Source organism: Podarcis bocagei, assembly GCF_964188305.1.
Source record: "Podarcis bocagei genome assembly, chromosome: 6".
Lineage (NCBI taxonomy): Eukaryota > Metazoa > Chordata > Lepidosauria > Squamata > Lacertidae > Podarcis > Podarcis bocagei.
Window position 1 is genome coordinate 102,616,656 of NC_138130.1, and position 21,004 is coordinate 102,637,659.

The window sequence follows — 21,004 nt, forward strand, 5'->3', positions numbered from 1 at the left end:
AGATATATAGAAAAAGAAAGCACTGGACTTACCTCCAGGTAAGCATGAATAAGAGTTTTTGCTTTTGTTTTTCATGTGCCGCAGACTCTATGGGATCCCGAAAACACATGCAAGCGGCAGATCTCTCTTGCGCTGTGAGATTACGATATTGTATTTATTTGCATTACCTACAGCCTGTTCTACTGATGAAGCCTAGGATGGCGAAACAAGGCTAATATTCCGGAAATCCTTGTCTTAGACTCTGTGAAAGGATTCTGTGGAACTGTAACAACCCTTCATGTGGATGATTGGACTCTTTGAACAGACAGGTGGAACAGATACCTGGATACATGTATGGACCTTATGCATGAACTCACTAGAGAACGAACTGATCCACTAGGTCTTCTGCTTTTTTCCTTGAACTTTATGAGACTTCCGTTGAAATCTACAATCTGATACGATGAATGGTATACCTTATTTATTCAAAAGTACAGCCGGTTACGTCTTGTGTGTTTATGATGTTTCACGTAACCATAGGTTTGTTGTTGCCGTTTTGCAGCGCACGGCAGGCAAAAGTTCAACAGGTATAAGCCCCACCTGTTGGACTTCTTATTCCAATTTTTTTTTAATTGATTTTCACAAAATTATAAACAAACATAAATCATAACCTTATTGAAAATTACACTTATTAACATTGTTAAGTGACTTCCTTACTTCCCCTTGGTTGAATTTCAATGCATATCTTTTTAAGGTTTTCCAAATCACAGTTCTTACAAAATTTTAACTTGAACGTTAACATCCTTAAGCCTTTTCATTTTGAAATTAAACATATTAATTCATCACTTAACTTATCTAAAATCCTAAGCCAATTCAGTATCTGCAAGCTGTTTCCAATTAATTTAACTTCCTACCTGTTGGATTTCTGCCCAGGAAAGGGCTGCCTCCAGGATCAGGTGGCGGCCTCGGCTTGGGCTGCCTGCCAGGGAGGTAGGGAGGGACGGCCCCTGCCCAAGGGGAGGGCCGGCTTCGCCTCGCCCAAGGCGGCTGCTGCCGGGAGACGCTCCGCCGCAGAATCCCGCAGGCGAGTGAGCCGGCGCCTCTGGAGCAGCAGCAGCAGGTGGAGGTGAGTCCGGTGCAGTGCGTAGGGGAAACTGAGGCCGGGCGCGGGGAGGATCACTATCAGCCCCGGATTCAGCGCCCGAACCGTTTGCCTCTCCCCACCTGTGGCGAAGCGCTGGCTGGGACACGCGATCCGCTGCCTCGTGTGAAAGCGCTTCTCTGGAGACACGCGGATCGCGGGTTTGGGTCCCGATCCGGCCGAGGCAGCTCCTTACGACGGAGAGGGTGCACCCTCCCAGAACATGCAGACACGTGTTGACTCCTCTCGCGCGTCGGAGCCCAACCTCATCTTCTTAGAAAGCCCCAACAGCTCTAAATTGATGGAGCTGGCCCCTAGACACGTGTCAAGGGATTCTTGAGCTGCGATTCCCGCATTGCAGGGGGGGTTGCGCTAGATGACCCTCGGGGTTCCCTTCTGTATCTACAATTCTACGATGCTATGAATTGATGCCACCCTCCTTTGGGGCAGCCTGATTTAATAAGTTTAATAAGTTAACTCTTTATATTTGGACAACTTTTCCGCTGTGCTTTATCGGAAGCAGAAAAGCAATCGTTTCCTGAATAACTAAACAATTTATTTAACTGAAACAGTAATATGATAGCATATGCATCCATGTTTGTTAACTGATGTGGTTAAACAATTAAAAAACAACAACTTAGACTGAGTTTTAGCACACATGAGAAACGTAAAACAAATCCTTATTTCCTTATATTACAGCCTTTGGACTATAATGTAACTCAAGTGGAAGACTATCTTGAGAAAGTTTTTTCCTCCAAAAGAATTTTATTTTAAAAATCCAATTTAAATTTTAAAAAATCTGATTTAAATTTTTAAAAATCCAGTTTTATATATACGGTATATATATTTTAAAAACCATTGATTTTTTTTTATCTACCCTGCTTTCTTGCAAACTTCTCTGGCGACAGGGGAGGCTGGGTTTGGGTCCCAATCCGGCCAAGGCAGCTCCTTACGAAGGAGAGGGTGCCCCCTGAACATGCTAGATGACCTTTGGGGTTCCCTTGCGTATCTACAATTCTACGATTCTATGAATTGATGCCACCCTCTTTTTGGGCAGTCTTGATCAAGCTCATACAGTACTCCAAATTCTCCATCTCATTTTCTGACCCTTTGGTTAGCTGCACGATTTAAATTGCTGGTCAGTAAGCCTTGATTTAGATCATTATTATTTTTTTACACACTCGTTCTTGCTAGTATCATCTTAATATTTACAACCAGATGAAGCTTTCCTTTTCCCCCGAGTACTAAATTTTCCGAGTAGTTTTTACAGTGACTGGTTCGGTGATACAATTAGAAAAACGTAGACCGATCATTATGACATTATGGTGATGTTTAATAAGTTAACTGTTTATATTTGGACAACTTTTTCGCTGTACTTTATCGGAAGCAGAAAAGCAATCGTTTCCTGAATAACTAAACAATTTATTTAACTGAAACAGTAACATGATAGCATATGCATCCATGTTTGTTAACTGAAGTGGTTAAACAGTAATAAATTAAAAAACTTAGACTGAGTTTTACCACACATGAAAAACTTAAAACAAATTTCCTGATGAATAGCTTCTGGATCAGGGGTCAGCAAACTTTTTCAGCAGGGGGCCGGTCCGCTGTCCCTCAGACCTTGTGGGGGGCCAGACTATATTGGGGGGGGGGGAGAATGAACGAATTCCTATGCCCCACAAATAACCCAGAGATGCATTTTAAATAAAAGCACACATTCTACTCATGTAAAAGCGCTGATTCCCAGACCGTCCATGGGCCGGATTTAGAAGGCGATTGGGCTGGATCCGGCCCCCGGGGCCTTAGTTTGCCTACCCATGCTCTGACCCTTTCATTGGCTGTGCTTCCTTTTCTATTCTGCAAACCCTCCAATTAAGGCTGAGTGTGTCTATCCAGTGCCGGATTTACATATAAGCCAAACAAGGTATAGCTTAGGACAGTGTTTCCCAACCAGTGTTCCGCGGCACACTAGTGTGCCGCGAGACGTTGCCTGGTGTGCCGTGGGAAGGAGGCGGGCGAGTCGGGCGGCGAGAGGCGGGGCGGCAGCAGCGAGGAGAGGCCGCCCAGCACGGGGCTCTCGCCGTCTGCCTGCCTGGCTGCCTGCGTGGCGCTGACGTCACGGGGCTGTAACGTGCCCCACATAGGCACACGCGGGGCGGCGAGCGAGCTCCCTCCCACATCCCATCGCCGCTCGCTTCGGCCGGCCTACTGGGCTGTCGCAGGCGGAAGGCCTGCGCATGCGCGAGGTTTTTGCGCCTTCGGGATTCCCTTCACGCCTTCCTCCTCCCGGGTCCTTGAGAGCGCGGGAAGCGGCAGCGCGAGACCGGCGTTGAGCCTGGTAGGTATTGCGCTTGCCAAGGCAGTCATTTGGGAAATGAAAACTTGCAAAGCAAGCAACCAGTTCAATCTGAAGTACGTGTATGCTTAATATCCTGTATCTGAAACCTGTTCTGCCCCCTCCCCCACACTTGGTGCCATTTTCATCTACACATGCAGCAGAGTAAGTTGACCCAGAATAGTACCAATTCAGATGGCAGATGGGAGAATGACAGTGCTGAATGCTTTCCCATGTAGAACAGTCCCTGCAAATAAAAACCTAGCATATTTGGAAGAGGGATGCTAGCCTAACCATTACCTTCTATGCTGTTACTATTTTTTTATTTTTTTTTTACATAAGTAAAAAGTGACCTTTCCCCGTCTGGCATGATACAAGCCCATTCTTACAACTCAGAATTTTTTCGACTATTTCAGCTACATATGTAGAATATGCCTTCATTGATTCCTATTAAAGAGAGTTACTTTATATATAGTCAATATAGGCACAGAGTTAATTTTTTAAACATTTTCTAATGGTGGTGTGCCTCGAGATTTTTTTCATGAAACAAGTGTGCCTTTGCCCAAAAAAGGTTGGGAAACACTGGCTTAGGGCTGCCCACTCTCTTGGGGGCCCCCAAAAAATTAAAGAAAAAAATATCTGGATGTACATTTCCAAAATATAAGATAAAAAAACAAATAAAATAAAACCTACCTACAGCAACAGTGTTCCGTGTTGTGTAGGCTCCTATTTGTTATGTGCAAATGGGTTTAGATACTTATTAGGTCCATAAATTACCATATGGCATACATTCAACACAAAAAACAGTGACAATTTGTTGTTGACAAAGGACAGCTGGACATATAAAGGGACCCATTACCTTCAGTAGCTTAGGGGATGGGTAGACAAACTAAGGCCCGGGGGCCGGATCCGGCCCAATTGCCTTCTCAATCCGGCCGGGAATAAGCATGTTTTTACATGAGTAGAATGTGTGCTTTTATTTAAAATGCATCTCTGGGATATTTGTGGGGCAGAGGAATTTGTTCATTCCCCCCGCCATATGGTCAAAGGCCTGGAAACGATGCCTTATGAGGAACGGCTAAGGGAGCTGGGCATGTTTAGCCTGGAGAAGAGGAGGTTAAGGGGTGATATGATAGCCACGTTCAAATATATAAAAGGATGTCACATAGAGGAGGGAGAAAGGTTGTTTTCTGCTGCTCCAGAGAAGCGGACACGGAGCAATGGATCCAAACTACAAGAAAGAAGATTCCACCTAAACATTCGGAAGAACTTCCTGACAGTAAGAGCTGTTTGACAGTGGAATTTGCTGCCAAGGAGTGTGGTGGAGTCTCCTACTTTGGAGGTCTTTAAGCAGAGGCTTGACAACCATATGTCAGGAGTGCTCTGATGGTGTTTCCTGCTTGGCAGGGGGTTGGACTCGATGGCCCTTGTGGTCTCTTCCAACTCTATGATTCTATGATTCTATGATTCTATGATTCTATATAGTTCAGCCCCCCCCCCCCGCGAGGTCTGAGGGACAGTGGACCGGCCCCCTGCTGAAAAAGTTTGCTGACCCCTGGCTTAGGGCCTCATCAAACCTAAATCCGGCCCTGTGTGTATCTGTTTGTGGATTAGAGTTCCAGCTGCTGTTTTCCTTCCCCGCTGGATTTGGTGACTTTTGTGATCAAATGGCACCCCTGGAACAATATAGAATTGCGAATTATCATTGTATGAAAGGCCCTTGATGAAACGTCTAATACAAAAAGGCAGGCTGGTTGGTAGCAGAAGAAACTTCTGCTGGGAATTCCCATCTCAAATCCAGGTATTTGCAGGCCGATTGTGATTCCTGGGGTAAAAGTGTTATGTACTCAAGTTTTCACCCTGGGCCAGCAGGTCCACATATGCAAATAAGGGATTGAAAGTGACGTTCAGTGATTGGCTAGTTACAGAAAGAGGTTACTGTTGCGTTGTACTGGAGCTCTATATAAGCAGGCTGGCTGAACCCTTCAGTTCAGTTCTGTTCTGGCCTGTGAATAAACAAGAGCTGTTTGAAGAATCGCTGTGTCATCTGATATGTTCACCCACAACTTATCAAAAAGCACTCTGCACATGCTCAGAAAGCAAATGATTATTACATTCTGTGTTCCACACTGGCATTGGGAATAAAGGGTTCCTGTACACCCAGGGAAAGGAATCTTTTTCTTTCCAGTCTGAAGGCCACAATCCCCCATGGGCAAGTTTCTGGGGGCCGCAAGCAGTGGGCATGGCCAAACGCAAAAGGGGGCGGAGCAATGGATTTGACTCTTCACCTTGCATTCCAGCTACACGAAAAGCAGAGGTTTCTACCGACGCAAATCTCTATATCTTCCATTCCAGCAAGCAAAAGGCACCTTCACGGTTCAAGAACGTTTTCCAGGTAATTGAAATTGTGTGAGGAGGTCGTGAGACAGGACTAGTGAGAGATTTGGCCTGGGAGAAGAGTCCACAGGGCCAAGAAGGAGGCCTTCGCAGGCTACCTTTGAAACCTGGTTGGCAGGGTCCCCGCCACTATTGCAGGGCTCCAATTGCCTCTCGGCTCAAATTAAGCCGTTTTTGCAATGCCACAACACACCTTCGGTATCTCGGGGGCTTTGCGCCTTTGTCAAAAGCACAATGGCCCCCATCCACTAATCACTGGACCTTGCTGCCACACTTTCCCCAGGCAGCGGAAGGATTGTGGATCATGTGCAAGCTTTTGTGTTAACACAGAACAGTTCAGCGGGCAAACAGTTCCTTATACAGTGGTACCTTGGATTACAGATGCTTCAGGTTACAGACGCTTCAGGCTACAGACTCCGCTAACCCAGAAATAGTACCTCGGGTTAAGAACTTTGCTTCAGGGTGAGAACAGAAATTGCACGGCGGCGGCGCAAGGCCCCATTAGCTAAAGTGGTACCTCAGGTTAAGAACAGTTTCAGGTTAAGAATGGACCTCCGGATGGGATGAGGAAGTCAAATCGGTAATGATTCGCTGGGCTAGGGATGTAGGTCATTGTATACAATTTGAGGACTGGGAGAAACTTTGGAAGGATGGGCTAAACTTTACGGCGTGCATAACGATAAAGGAAAATGTCATGAAGATGTTCTACAGGTGGTATTTAACACCTGTGAAACTATCGAAAATGTACAAGGTGGATAATAAGTGCTGGAAATGCAAGGACAAAGAGGGCTCCTTTTACCACATGTGGTGGGAGTGTGGAAAAGTGAAACAGTTTTGGGAAAAAATATACATTGAACTAAAGAAGATACTAAAATATACGTTCACAAAGAAACCAGAAATTTTCCTATTAGGGATACTAGGCACGAGATAAAAAAGAAAGATTGTAGACTAGTATACTATGCAGTTACAGCAGCAAGGGTAATATTAGCCCAGAAGTGGAAACAGCAGGAAATACCAACGGTGGAGGAGTGGAGACTAAAGCTGTTAGACTACGCGGAGTTGGACAAATTGACAGGAAAAGTCAGGTATATAAGAGACCAAAAGTTCATCAAGGATTGGGGAAAGTATGTACACTATTTGGAATATATTAGTCAGGGACAAACAACGCCAATGGGATTCAGAGACGCACTGTGAAAGATTAAGAGTTATTGTGCAAAGAAAATAGGAGACAGAGAAATGTATAATGACAATATAAGCTAGGAAATGCGTAACCTTAATTATTACTACGAATGATTTACGGATAAGCTGAAGGAAGTCTTGAAAGGGATGGTTATGTAAAATTGTTGATGTAAAAATTACAATTTTCTGTATTTTTTTCTTTTTCTTTCCTTTGCTATTTTCTCTTGGTGCGTTATTCTCTTTTGTCTACTTGTGTGCTAGCTTTTTATTTTCTCATGGAATAAATCAATAAAAAGAATGGACAGCTGCACAATCTATGAAAAAAAAAAAGAAAGAAAGAACGGACCTCCGGAACGGTACCACTGTATATTTACTAGGATTCTGGTTCCGGCTGCTAGCCATGTCAGGCCCGCTGTGGACTTTGCATATGAGAAGTTACTTTATTTAGAAGACCGGAGAAAGTTTCCAGTCCTCCTCAAAAGATTCTAAACTTGGGTCTCTCATCTGCACCATCAGTTTTGCCATCTCTGCGGATTCCGTGGTTCTCTTCCGCCACTCTTCCTCGGAGGGCATTCTTTGAGAGGAGATCGCTCTTGTATTCAGGTTGTAGAATCATAGAATTGTAGAGGCGGGAGGGACACCCAGGGTCATCTAGTCCAACCCCCTGCAATGCAGGAATCTCAAATAATCATCCAAGACAGGTGGCCTTCCTCCTGTTACTTAACTAAACTCCCATTGTCCCTGACCATCCTTGCTGGGGCTGATGGGAGTTGTAGTTCAGCCACATCTGGAGGGCCAAATGTTCCACATGCCCAACGTAGACAGACTTGCAAGCTCAATAATGGCTACGCCGACTATACTCTGCCTCCACAGTTAGAGTCAGCAATGCAGAACACGGTAAGAAATTTGTTAAAAAGGATGAAGCTGGAGGTGATGGAATTTAAAAAATGCAATTGCATGTACAGTGGTACCTCGGGTTAAGAACTTAATTCGTGTGCCTCCTCCTCGAGAGGTCTGGAGGGTGGCAACACGAGAACAGGGCCTTCTCTGCAGTGGCTCCCCGTCTGTGGAATGCTCTCCCCAGGGACGTTTGCCTGGCGCCTTCATTGTACACATTCCTTTTCAACCAGGCCTTTGGCTGATTTGATTTACATCCTATGCCCTTTTAAAATGTGTTTTCCCTTGGGGGGGGGCTATTGATTTGTTGTTTTATTTTTACAGTGGTACCTCAGGTTAAGAACTTAATTTGTTCGGGAGGTCCGTTCTTAACCTGAAATTGTTCTTAACCTGAGGTACCACTTTAGCTAACGGGGCCTCCTGATGCCACCACACGATTTCTGTTCTCATCCTTAAGCAAAGTTCTTAACCTGAGGTACTATTTCTGGGTTAGCGGAGTCTGTAACCTGAAGCGTCTGTAACCTGAGATACCACTGTAATCGTAATTTTGGTTGAGCGGGAAGTTGCCGGTGTTGTGAAATGGGATTATAGCTGTGGAGTGATAGAGTGTAACCCTGAATCTTGAAATAAAATGAGATATTACTGTAAAAGTGAAAAGAGAAATCTCTTCTGTGGCCCTCCAAAGGCGGTTGGAGTTCAGTCCCAGCAAGAGTGGCCAAGATGCTGGAAGTGTAAAAATGTAGAGGGAACATTCTTCCACATGTGGTGGACATGTAAAAAGGTAAAAGAGTATTGGGAAATAATTTATAATGAACTGGGGAAAATGTTTAAAATTACTTCCCCGCCCCCCGAAAACTAGAGTCCTTTCCGCTGGGGATAACCCAGACTGAAATTCCTAGGTGTCAGAAAAGATTATTTATGTACGCAACAACTGCGGCCCCTATTTTGTTAGCCTCAAAATGGAAAGTGAGCGAGGTTCCAACTCAAGAGGATTGTCAACTCAAGTTGACGGAATATGCACAATTTGCAGATTTAACATATGGAATAAGAGAGCAGGAAGAACATATGTTTAAAGAAGTCTGGAAAACGTTTATTGAGCATATGGAAAATAGCTGTGTACAGCTGAAAACACTGGTAGCATTAAGAGTAAATAATTCTTGATGGATGTAATAGTGGAAAATTTATTTGAATGGTTATAGTAGAGTACGCAGGGATGTAAGATATGTAAAACGAACCACGGAAAGAGAAGAAGGGGGGTCACTGGATATTTTAAAGTTTGTACAGTGATACCTCTGGATGCGAACGGGATCTGTTCCGGAGCCCCGTTCGCATCCTGAGTAGAACGTAGCACGTGTCTGCGTGTGCGCAGGTTGCGTCTTGCCGCTTCCGTGCATGCGCATGGTGTCATTTTGAGCATCTGTGCATGCGTGAGCGGTGTAACCCGGAAGTAACGCACTCCGTTACTTCCGGGTCACCACGGAGCGTAACCTGAAAATGCTCAACCTGAAGCATATTTAACCCAAGGTATGACTGTACAATGTTTATCTGAAATTATAAAACAGAACCTTTAATAAAAATTATTATGGAAGAATGGCCAAGGTGCAAGCCAATGGGAGCGATAGTTCAGTGATATCTGGAGGGTTTAAGGTTTCCTACACTCAGTCTGGATGTGACCCCCATTTGAGGATCTGGCTGCCTTTCTGCCTTTTGGGGACGGGACAGCACGGTTCTGATTTGCCCTGCCAAAACATACAGCGTCTGATGATGCTTTCAGGTGCAGTGCTGGGCTTCTGAGTATAACGCACGCCCGCTGCAGGTGTCATGAAACTGGAGAACTTTGTTTGCGCAAATCTGTAAAAGCACACAGCCCAAGCTGTCCTTGGAAATATGCGGCTAATTCCCCAGTGTAAATACTGAAGGGTGTGGAATGAGGGAGGCCTCGCCAAACCCTCTTGCTCCTCAGACCTGAATGGGCCTCGCCAGAGACGTCTCCACATCGCCATAGGTGTGCGACCGAGGAGGGATGCTTTGCAGGCAGCGCCGGATTTACATATAAGCTAAACAAGCTATAGTTTAGGGCCCCACTCTCTTGGGGGCCCCCAAAAAATTTAAAGGGAAAAAAACCTGGATGTACATTTCTAAAATATAAGATAAAAAAAAAAACCTATATCCAGCAACAGTGTTTTGTGTTGTGTAGGCTCCTATGATGTAAGTCATGGGCCCCGCCTGCTCCCCAAAATATCACTGGTTTGGTGACAGCAGTCACGAAATTAAAAGACGCTTGCTTCTTGGGAGAAAAGCAATGACAAACCTAGACAGCATCTTAAAAAGCAGAGATATCACCTTGCCAACAAAGGTCCGTATAGCTATGGTTTTCCCTGTAGTGATGTATGGAAGTGAGAGCTGGACCATAAAGAAGGCTGATCGCCGAAGAATGGATGCTTTTGAATTCTGGTGCTGGAGGAGACTCTGGAGAGTCCCATGGACTGCAAGAAGATCAAACCTGTCCATTCTGAAGGAAATCAGCCCTGAGTGCTCACTGGAAGGACAGATCCTGAAGCTGAGGCTCCAATACTTTGGCCACCTCATGAGAAGAGAAGACTCCCTGGAAAAGACCCTGATGTTGGGAAAGATGGAGGGCATAAGGAGAAGGGGATGACAGAGGACGAGATGGTGGGACAGTGTTCTCGAAGGTGCCAGCATGAGTCTGACCAAACTGCGGGAGGCAGTGGAAGACAGGAGTGCCTGGCGTGCTCTGGTCCAGGGGGTCACGAAGAGTTGGACACGACTAAACGACTAAACGACTAAACAACAACAATATATAGGGTGCCTGCATTCTGCATGGACTGGTTGCAAGGCAACATGGGCTTTAGATTCCTATTAGGTCCATAAATTACCATCTAGCATATACTCAACACAAAAAACAGGGACAATTTGTTGTTGACAAAGGACAGCTGGACATATAAAGGGCCCCATTACCATCAGTAGCTTAGGGCCTCATCAAACCTAAATTTGGCCTCTTTGCAGGGATGTTTGAGTACATTTGATGGCAGTTTTAGAGCACTGTCCAGACATTGCACCCAACCACCCTCTGTGGCAATTTATATGTTATATTTAGGATCAGAATATGTCTTTTGATGCACATCCCCCCAATACAAGGCTTTTGCACGCCTCGGCCAGTTGAATCTTAGAATCAGAGCTGGAAGGGACCACAAGTGTCATCTAGTCCAGCCCCTGCAATGCAGGAATCTTTCACCCAATATGGGACTCGAACCCACAGCCATGAGGTTAAGAGCCCTGTGCTCTACCAGCTGAGCTATCCATCCTAGGCAGAAGCGTGTACGAACTATAGTGCAAAATACAGAGATGTTCTGATTTTGAAGGACGCCCCTGTGTTTTGGTTCACGTACTCACTCAAGAAGCACAAATAGGGTGGTTTCTCATTAAAATACAACCAAAATTGAATTTGTCCCCCCAACCCAGATTCATGCACCGTTGTATATCTCTTCCCCCACCCCCCATGGCTGCAAAGTAGCCTTTTCAGGCTAGCCAGTCAGCCCTCAAAATCTCGTCCTCCTCTGGCCCTCCACCTGTCTTTGCAGATATCCCCCTTGGACTTAGTTGTTATTCGTTTATTGCATATCTCTTCCACCTTTTCCTCAAGGTGGCGTAAACCAGGCATAGGCAAACTGGCCCGCCAGATGTTTTGGGACTACAACTCCCATCATCCCTAGCTTACAGGCCCAGTGGTCAGGGATGATGGGAGTTGTATTCCCAAACAGCTGGAGGGCCGAGTTTGCCTATGCCTGGCGTAAACGGCTTTCCTCCTCTCCATTTAATCCCAGCAAGAACCCTGCAAAGTAGGTTAGGCTGAGAGCGTGTGCCTGGCCCAAGCTCACCCAATGAGCTGAGTGGGAAATTCGAACTCTGGTCTCCCTGGTCTTAGTCCAGTGCTCTAACCACTACACCACACTGACTCTCTGTACTTGGTACTGCTGTCTGATTGTGCCTGGGAGGCAGGATCTTGGATCATGTTTCTGTCCTGCGCCCGCAGCCAGCAAGGAAGTGCTTTCTTATTTGCATTCCTCATTTTTTGCAGAAAGGGAGCTTGGCAAGCTCAGCCGGGCAGGCACAATGGAATTGTGGACGGCCCGGTTTTTTGGTTGACCACCAAGCTCTCGGCCAGGGGCTAATCAGTCTTTCCCCTTCTCCGAACAATAGCGGCTTTCACAAAACAAAAAAGGGGTGGAGGTGGGAAGGGTGCTTGGGACTGCAGCACCCAAGCAAGACCAGGAAGTCAAATACGTCAGCTGGAATCAGTGGAGGTTCGAGTCAAAGAATTGTAGAGTTGGAACGAGTCATCTAGTCTAACCGCCTTCAATGCAGGAATCTCTGCGAATCATAGAATCATATTATAGAATCATAGAATCATGTAGAGTCATAGTACCGCCAAAACCATCATGCCATTGTACAAATCTGTAGTACAACCACATTTGGAATACAGTGGTGCCTCGCAAGACGAAAAGAATCCGTTCTGTGATTCTCTTCATCTAGCAGTTTTTTCGTCTTGCGAAGCAAGCCCATTGACGGATTAGCGCTATTAGCACTATTAGCGGCTTTTAGCGGCTTATCTGCTGATCGGATCAGCTGATAAGCGGCTTAGAAAAAGGGGGGAGGGGAAAAAAACAGCAGGAACTCGCAAGACATTGTCGTCTTGCGAAGCAAGCCCATAGGAGATTCGTTTTGCGAAGCACCTCCAAAACGGAAAACTCTTTCGTCTAGCGAGTTTTTCGTCTTGCAAGGCATTCGTCTTGCGGGGCACCACTGTACCGCATACCGTTCTGGTCGCCTCATCTCAGAAAGGATATTGTAGAGTTGGAGGAGGTTTCTCCCTAACCTGGGGAGAAAACAGCAAAGACCTGATGAAGAGAGCACAGCAGAGGTTATATTTTCTGAGTATCCTCCGGGAAAACAATCTCTCAAAGGACCTGTTGGTGGCATTTTACCAGTGCACTGTTGAGAGTGTATTAAATTATGGTCTGTGCGTGTGGTTTGGGAGCTGCACGGTCAGGGAAAAAACAATGTTGTCCAGGGTTGTAAAGACTCTGGAGGGAATAATTGGGCGCACTCTTCCCACCTTGGATCAAATCTATGCTTCCGGGTGCCATAAGAAAGCTGCAGAGATAGCGCAGGATAGTGCGCACCCCGGAAATGATCTCTTTCAGCTTCTGCCTGAGTTTCTACCCAAATGCTATTTTGGTTTTAAATGCAGTGTAAGGTAGTCTCTGGGACGCGGGTGGCACTGAGGGTTAAACCACAGAGCCTAGGACTTGCCGAACAGAAGGTCGGCAGTTCGAATCCCTGCGACGGGGTGAGCTCCCATTGCTCAGTCCCTGCTCCTGCCAACCTAGCAGTTCGAAAGCACGCCAGTGCGAGTAAATAAATAGGTACCACTCTGGCAGGAAGGTAAACGGTGCTTCTGTGCGCTGCTCTGGTTCTCCAGAAGCAGCTTAGTCAAGCTGTCCACATGACCCAGAAGCTGTACGCCGGCTCCCTCGGCCAATAAAGCAAGGTGAGCGCCGCAGCCCCAGAGTCGGTCACGACTGGACCTAATGGTCAGGGGTCCCTTTACCTTTTCTAATCCTGGAAATCTCCGGGATAATCTGGGTGTGTGGCAGCCCTGCAAACATTGCAAACTTTCTTCATTGGGGAGTTGCACCTCACCCCTTGATCATTTGGGTTTTCCCATCTGAATGTTTTCCAACTGCGCAAGGTCCTTAAAAAAAAGGAAAACTCTCAGGGCAGGAAAATAATAATGCTAGAGCGATAGCACAGGAACACAGCCTCACAGCAAACCGCTTTTTTCCGATTGAGTTTACCATTCCCACACATGTAGGTAATGTTTGTTTGCTTTTCCAGAAGGGCAATGAAGCATAATTCATTCATGTTTGCAAAGCCCTCGAAAATCTTTGAGCAAGCAGAGCTGAGATGGAATTAGTTCCACCGCAGAGCTGCTTTATACTTACTTAGCAGGAACGTTGCCATTCTGCAGATGTGTGCCCCTGTTCCATTATAAATAATAATACAGTAGTACCTTGGTTCTCAAACTTAATCCGTTCCAGAAGTCCGTTCCAAAACCAAAGCGTTCCAAAACCAAGGCACGTTTCCCCATAGAAAGTAATGCAAAAGGGATTAATCCGTTCCAGACTTTTAAAAACAACCTGTAAAACAGAAATTTAACATGAATTTTACTATGTAACAAGTTCATTGATCCATAAAATGAAAGCAATAATCAATGTACTGTACTATGAAATAAATAAGACAGTATTGTAGATGATAAAAAAAAATTTAAAAAAATTATTGCCTGCACTGATAGTCATTGTCTGGATGGGGGGCTTTTATCCATTTCCGCAGTCACACAGTCAATCAATCAATCAGTCAGTAGCTGAACTGGGTTCCACACAGTCACAAAAACAAATTAACCGAAAAAGCCTCAAAAACGCAAAATAAATAGCAAAAACAAAAGCGCAAACTTAATCCATTCTGGAAGTCTGTTTGACTTCTGAAATGTTTGAAAACCAAGGTGCAGCTTCTGATTGGTGCAGGCGCCCCAGAAACAACAGCCGACAAATGTTTGGCTTCTGAAAAACGTTCAAAAACCGGAACACTCACTTCCGTGTTTTCAGCATTTGAGAACCAAGGCGTTTGAGAATCAAGATACCACTGTAATAATAATACAAACTTTCGAGCCCTCATTGTGCAGTGGATGAAATCTTTAAACCTAATAACTGTTCATTAAAAATTTATCTCTGCAAATCAGCTTTGGTACTATCCTAAATCCTACAGTGCTGAAAAAATAGGTCCCTGCTCCCAAGGGCATTACAATCAAAAATTTGATAGTGGTGGAGAGAAAGGGAAGGAGGAGAAAGTCAGCAAAGGACGAGTGAGTGTGTGCAAAAATAGTTACGTGTTCTTAGGCTTTGTTTTAGATGGGGAGTCAGACAAGAGGATAGGGAGCTATTTGAAGAGGATAGGGAGCTATTTGAAGGCTATTTAGCTATGGCAGATGGAAATTATAGTTCAGATTGTCTAGAGTAGACAGTGCCGGGTTGGCGAAAGGCTGTGCTAGGAATTAAGTGCTGGCTGGGGGCTTCTGGGAGTTGTAGTCCAAAACATTCAGGTTGAGGAAGGATGCATGACAATGAGAAAAGAAGTTGCAGTACACATTTCCCTGGGAGTAAATCTCGTTGAGCTCTGCAGGGCAAATGATGATTGCGCTGTAAGCGAGAGTATGGAAACCGTGCCAAGTCGCATGAATCAGGTCCTGTTGCTTGGCTAGCAAAGGATTTGCGCCTTCCTGCCAGCACGTAACTGGCACCAACCTGCTATTTACCTTTCTTTGCAATGGCCATGGGAGATCAGCTGAAGGTCAGCTGGCGGCATAAAAGCCGATGGGTTTGTAGACGCCACCCGTCACTTATTATGTGGGCACAACAGGGCTTCTGTCGTGGCAAAGCAGAATTGGGTCTGTACAGATGTTGCATCAGATCAGGGAAGATTGAGGCATTTTCAATCAAGATACCCAGGACATCTGTATATAGGGACTTCAAGGGAGGGGGTAAAAGGGGAGTGAGGGGCTGAGGATTTAGGAGTCCTTCCCAGAGCCTTTTCAGGTTCAAGGTGCTACTATTAGTATACAAAGCCCTTAGGTAAAGCCCTTAGGGACGCGGGTCGCGCTGTGGTCTAAACCGCAAAGCCTCTTGGGCTTGCCAATCGGAAGGTCAGCGGTTTGAATCCCTGTGACAGGGTGAGCTCCTGTTGCTCTGTCCCTGCTCCTGCCAACCTAGCAGTTCAAAAGCACGCCAGTGCAAGTAGATAAATAGGTACCACTGTGGCGGGAAGGTAAACGGCATTTCCTTGTGCTGCTCTGGTTTCACCAGAAGTGGCTTAGTCATGCTGGCCACATGACCCGGCAGAACTTCTGTGGACAAACGCCGGCTCCCTTGGCCTGTAAAGTGAGATGAGCGCCGCAACCCCAGTCGTCTGCGACTGGACTTAACTGTCAGGCGTCCTTTACCTTTACCTTTACCTTTACCTTTACCTTTACCTTTAAAGCACTTAGGGATGCGGGTGGGGCTTTGGTCTAAACCACTAAGCCTCTTGGGCTTGCCAATCAGAAGGTCGGCTGTTCGAATCCCCACGACGGGGTGAGCTCCCGTTGCTTGGTCCCAGCTTCTGCCAACCTAGCAGTTCGAAAGCACATCAAACTGCAAGTAGATAAATAGGTACTGCTGTGGCGGGAAGGTAAACGGTGTTTCCTTGCGCTCTGATTTCCATCACGGTGTCCCGCTGCGCCAGAAGCGGTTTAGTCCTGCTGGCCACATGACCCGGAAAGCTGTCTGTGGACAAATGCCGGCTCCCTCGGCCAGAAAGCGAGATGAGCACTGCAACCCCAGAGTGGTCTGCGACTGGACTTAACCATCCAGGGGTCCTTTACCTTTACCTTACAAAGCCCTTAACAACTTGGCACCAGTTTGCTTGCGAGATTGCCTTACCTAGTACAGTGGTACCTCAGTTTACATACGCTTCAGGTTACAGACTCCGCTAACCCAGAAATACTACCTTAGGTTAAGAACTTTGCTTCAGGATGAGAACAGCAATTGCACGGCGGTGGCACAGCAGCAACAGGAGGCCCCATTAGCTAAAGTGGTGCTTCAGGTTGAGAACAGTTTCAGGTTAAGAACAGACCTCCAGAACGAATTAAGTTCTTAACCCGAGGTAGCACTGTATATGCTTTCTTGATTGCTTCGATCAAAGGAACCGGCCCTGTTATGGGTGCTGGTTCCACCTCAAAAAGGAATCAATCTTGTAGTTCAAAACAAGCTCAGCTGGTAGAATGTGAGAGTCGTAATCTCAGGGCTATGGGTTCGATCCCTGCATTGCAGGGGGTTGGACTAGAATGATGATCCATGTAGTCCCTTCCAACTCTACACTTCTGTGATTCTATGTCTTTTTTTTTAAAATGATATTTATTAAAGTTTCAAAGAAAAGAATTACATGAATTAAAAAAAGAAGAAAAAGAAAGACAAAAATAAAAATAAAAGAAAAAAAACATAATACAAAAAAGATAAAAAACACTTTAAAAAATACATCAGTGTTTCCATGCCTTACATTCATTTCCTTGTTTCCCTGACCTCCTCACGCCTCCCTTTTTTGTATTCCAATTCAGTTAGTTAATTCAGCAATTTCTTTCCCTCTTTGTTTTTATCTTAGTCCTTTAACATAATATATTATAACTTTGGATTCTCACCTGTTAACAATCCATTTTTACATACACCTTTATAACATTGCTGCTTAAACCACTTAACTTCATTCTGACATCATTCTAACATTCATTAATTTTGCAATATTTCTGTAAATAGTCTTTAAATCTCTTCCAATCTTCTTCCACCGACTCTTCTCCCTGGTCTCGGATTCTGCCAGTCATTTCCGCCAATTCCATGTAGTCCATCACCTTCATCTGCCATTCTCTGTGATTCTATGTCTAGGGTTACCAGACGTCCCGGTTTCCTGGGGACGGGTCCCCGGATTTGCGAATAAGTCCCCGGACAAATTCCATCCCCTGAATGTCCCCGGATTTCATCTAATGTCCTCCGGGAAACGCAGCAGCGGCAGTCTCAGCAGCCTGGAGCAGTTGGCTCTGGCTGGCTTCAGGAGCTGCTTGGAAGTCCCCATGAGATGGTGGTGCAGGGGCTCGAAGATGCCGCTTCCGGGCTGCCTCCACCTTCCTTGACCCCAGTGACTAAGCTGTGAAGGGAGGCTTCATGCTGCCTATCAGAACAGCCTCCCAACTCCTCCTTGCGTGTGCGGGGATCTCTCAGATGTGAAGGGAGGCTTCATGCTGCCTATCAGAGCTTGTGTGCAAGCAGGAGGGGGCAGGGATCTCTCAGTTAGGTAAGGGGAAGCCTCCCTTCCCAGCTGGCGGATCCCCGCCCCCTCCTGCTTGCACGCAAGTAGGAATGGGGTTGGGGCTGCTCCGATGGGAAGAGAGATCCCTTCCCCCTCCTGCCGTATCTTGGGCCATGATAATCTCTCCAGCGAACCTCTTAAGGGTCACGATAAAGAGATGGTTACGGTTTGTTTACTAACATGCTGGCTTCTGAAGCTGGGATTGTGAAGTGAATGAGTAACTGTCCAATAATGTGGCTGCATTCACCTGCAAAATTCCACCTGTTTCCCCATCCCTGGTCTACTTTTTAAACCAGGAAATGGTGTAGCTTTGCAGCAGAGCGCTTGCTATGCACACAGAAGGTTTCAGGGTAGGAGAGACTCCGGCTTGAAATCCTGGGGAGCTGCTGCCAGCCAGTGCAGGCACTATGGAGGTAATTGGAGCAATGGAGAGGGTGGGACAGCAGCTCAGTGATAGGGCAGCTGCTTTGCATGCCTCAGGTGCAATCCCTGGAAACTCCAGGTAAGGCTGCCAGAAACCTCGGAGAGCCACTGCCAGTCCGTGTAGGCAATACTGAGCTAAATGGACCACTGGAGAGGGTGGAGCAATAGCTCCATGGTAAGAATGCTTGCCTTGCAAGCAAGAGGTCCCAAATTCAATCCCCAAAGGCATCGCCACATAGGGTTGGGAGAGACTCCTTGAAATCTTGGAGAGCTGCTGCCAGCCAGTGTAGTCAGTACTGAAGTAGATGAACCAACTGTCTGCTTTTTATTATGTTTTTATCATTGGTGTTCTGTAATGTGTTTTTAATGTTGGACGCCGCCTTGGGATAATCTGATAAAGGGCGGTATACAAACTGAAATGATAATTGATTATTACAGTGGTACCTCGGGACGCGGGTGGCGCTGTGGGTAAAACCTCAGTGCCTAGGGCTTGCCGATCGCATGGTCGGCGGTTCAAATCCCCGTGGCGGGGTGAGCTCCCGTCTTTCGGTCCCTGCTCCTGCCCACCTAGCAGTTCGAAAGCACCCTTAAGTGCGAGTAGATAAATAGGTACTGCTCCGGCGGGAAGGTAAACGGCGTTTCCGTGTGCTGTGCTGGCTCGCCAGAGCAGCTTCGTCACGCTGGCCACGTGACCCGGAAGTGTCTCTGGACAGCGCTGGCCCCCGGCCTCTTAAGTGAGATGGGCGCACAACCCTAGAGTCGGACACGACTGGCCCGTACGGGCAGGGGTACCTTTACTCTACCTCGGGTTAAGAACTTAATTCTTTCTGGAAACCTGAAACTGTTCTTAACCTGAGGTACCACTTTAGCTAATGGGGCCTCCCGCTGCCACCGCTGCGCAATTTCTGTTCTCATCCTGAAGCAAAGTTCTTAACCTGAGGTAATATTTCTGGGTTAGCGGAGTCTGTAACCTGAAGCGTCTGTAACCCGAGGTACCGCTGTATTATTATTACAGTGGAACCTTGGTTCTCGAACGGCTTAGTTGACGAACAAATTGGCTCCCGAAAGCCGAAAACTCAAAAGTAAGTGTTCCAGTGTTTGAACGTTTTTCGGAAGCTGAACGTCTGATGCGGCTGTCAGCTATTGTTTCCAGGGTGCCTATTCTAATCAGAAGCCACACCTCAGTTTTCGAACGTTCCAGGAGTCGAATGGACTTCCGGAATGGATTAAGTTCGAGAACCAAGGTTCCACTGTATTATTATTATTATTATTATTATTATTATTATTATTATTAATAATAATAATAATAATAATAATAATAATGACAACAACATATGTGTGCCTGAGGGTGCCTACGCTCTATTTCCTGTGCAAAGACAGCTGAATATCTTGGGCTGGCTCTGAGTGCGAATGAGGCCGCCCCATGTGCTTTCAGAGGTCTGCTTGTTCTGAAACGGTTCCTGTTTCTGTTTTTGGCAGCAGCGACGGCACCCCCCGGGATCGGACGATGGCCTCCGCGTTGGGGAACCGGACGGAGACCTGGCTTCAGAAGCTGGACTCGATGATGCGGGCCCTGAACCAGACTCTCTCCCATGCTTGCCCCCAGGATGCGAAGCCCGTCGAGGAAGAGGAGGAGAAGGACAACTATGCTTGCATCTACATCCTCTTTGTGATGATCCTCTTTGCCGCGACGGTCGGGAGCCTGATCCTCGGCTACACCAGATCCCGCAAGGAGGTGGACAAGCAGAGCGACCCCTATCATGTTTACATCAAGAATCGGGTGTCCATGATATGAGGAGGAGGACCAAGGCAGGAAGGACTTGAGATGCCGCAGGGCAGAAATCCTTGGTGCATCCTTTGCAAAAAGAAGACACGCCTTTTATTCGTCAACCTGGCGCCCTCCAGATGTGTTGGACTACAACTCCCATCAGCCACAGCCACGCTAGGCTGCAAACGACCCCTACTGGTTAAAACAGGTGCTGCCTCATAAGCTGCCTTTTAAATTTCACAGAGATCCAAAGCCTTCAGCTCCAAACCTATTCTTGCTTACCTGGGAGTAAGCCTCCCTAAAATCAGTGGTGCAGATACAGTACAGGTGATATCTCAATGGGACAGTACCTTTTCTAACCAGTAGGGGGTCATCCTACCAGCATGGCTGTGGGTGATGGGAGTTGTAGTCCAGGCACCAGGTTAATGAATCTTGCTTTTTCTGGTTCCAGTTATATCCCCCTTCTGGAACTGAGGTGCACCTGTGTGCTGATGGGTGGAAATCTAAGATGCGGGGAGAGGAAACACTGTTTTCAAAGAAATTTGGACTGGTGGGGGTGCCTTCAAATCGCAGATTATCAAGAGGGGTTTTTTATATATATTAAAAGTATACGTTTGATTGATTCCTCCTTCCCCGCCCCCAGTACACAATAAACAGATCAGTTTCCTCCCCTGAGAATTAAATTACTAGCGTTCAGGAGCGATGGAAGATGTTCTGGTGCCTAAGGTTGATAATCCAGTGGAGGTCGCAGAAGAGGGTTGGACTGGGTCTAGGATACCTGATTCATCTAATATCGTGTGTTCTTTGGTCCTACAGGTTTAACAAATTCACATCCAGTATTTTTATAATAACAATAATAATTTATTATTTATACCCTGCTCATCTGGCTGGGTTTCCCCAGCCACACTGGGCGGCTTCC

The 21,004-nt window shown here is 46.3% G+C and overlaps 1 protein-coding gene across 8 annotated transcripts; it reads left to right on the top strand.

Annotated features, from left to right (window-relative positions):
- Positions 1-980: 980 nt before the first annotated feature.
- Positions 981-20,753, top strand: KCNE3 (potassium voltage-gated channel subfamily E regulatory subunit 3). 8 transcript variants are annotated; one of them, XM_081197511.1, is made up of 3 exons: positions 1,015-1,111; positions 5,753-5,847; positions 19,800-20,753. In XM_081197511.1, the coding sequence occupies exon 3, from the start codon at positions 19,825-19,827 to the stop codon at positions 20,110-20,112; it is 288 nt and encodes a 95-aa protein (XP_081053637.1). In that variant the 5' UTR covers positions 1,015-1,111; positions 5,753-5,847; positions 19,800-19,824; the 3' UTR covers positions 20,113-20,753. The 8 variants fall into 8 exon arrangements, with proteins under 8 accessions (XP_081053638.1, XP_081053641.1, XP_081053639.1 ...); XM_081197509.1 differs by having other exon boundaries at positions 1,016-1,111; positions 19,797-20,753; XM_081197510.1 differs by having other exon boundaries at positions 1,052-1,102; positions 19,797-20,753.
- Positions 20,754-21,004: the final 251 nt, after the last annotated feature.

Coding starts and splice junctions, on each gene's coding strand:
- KCNE3 (XM_081197512.1), top strand. CDS start 19,825: ATGGCCTCCGCGTTGGGGAACCGGACGGAGACCTGGCTTCAGAAGCTG.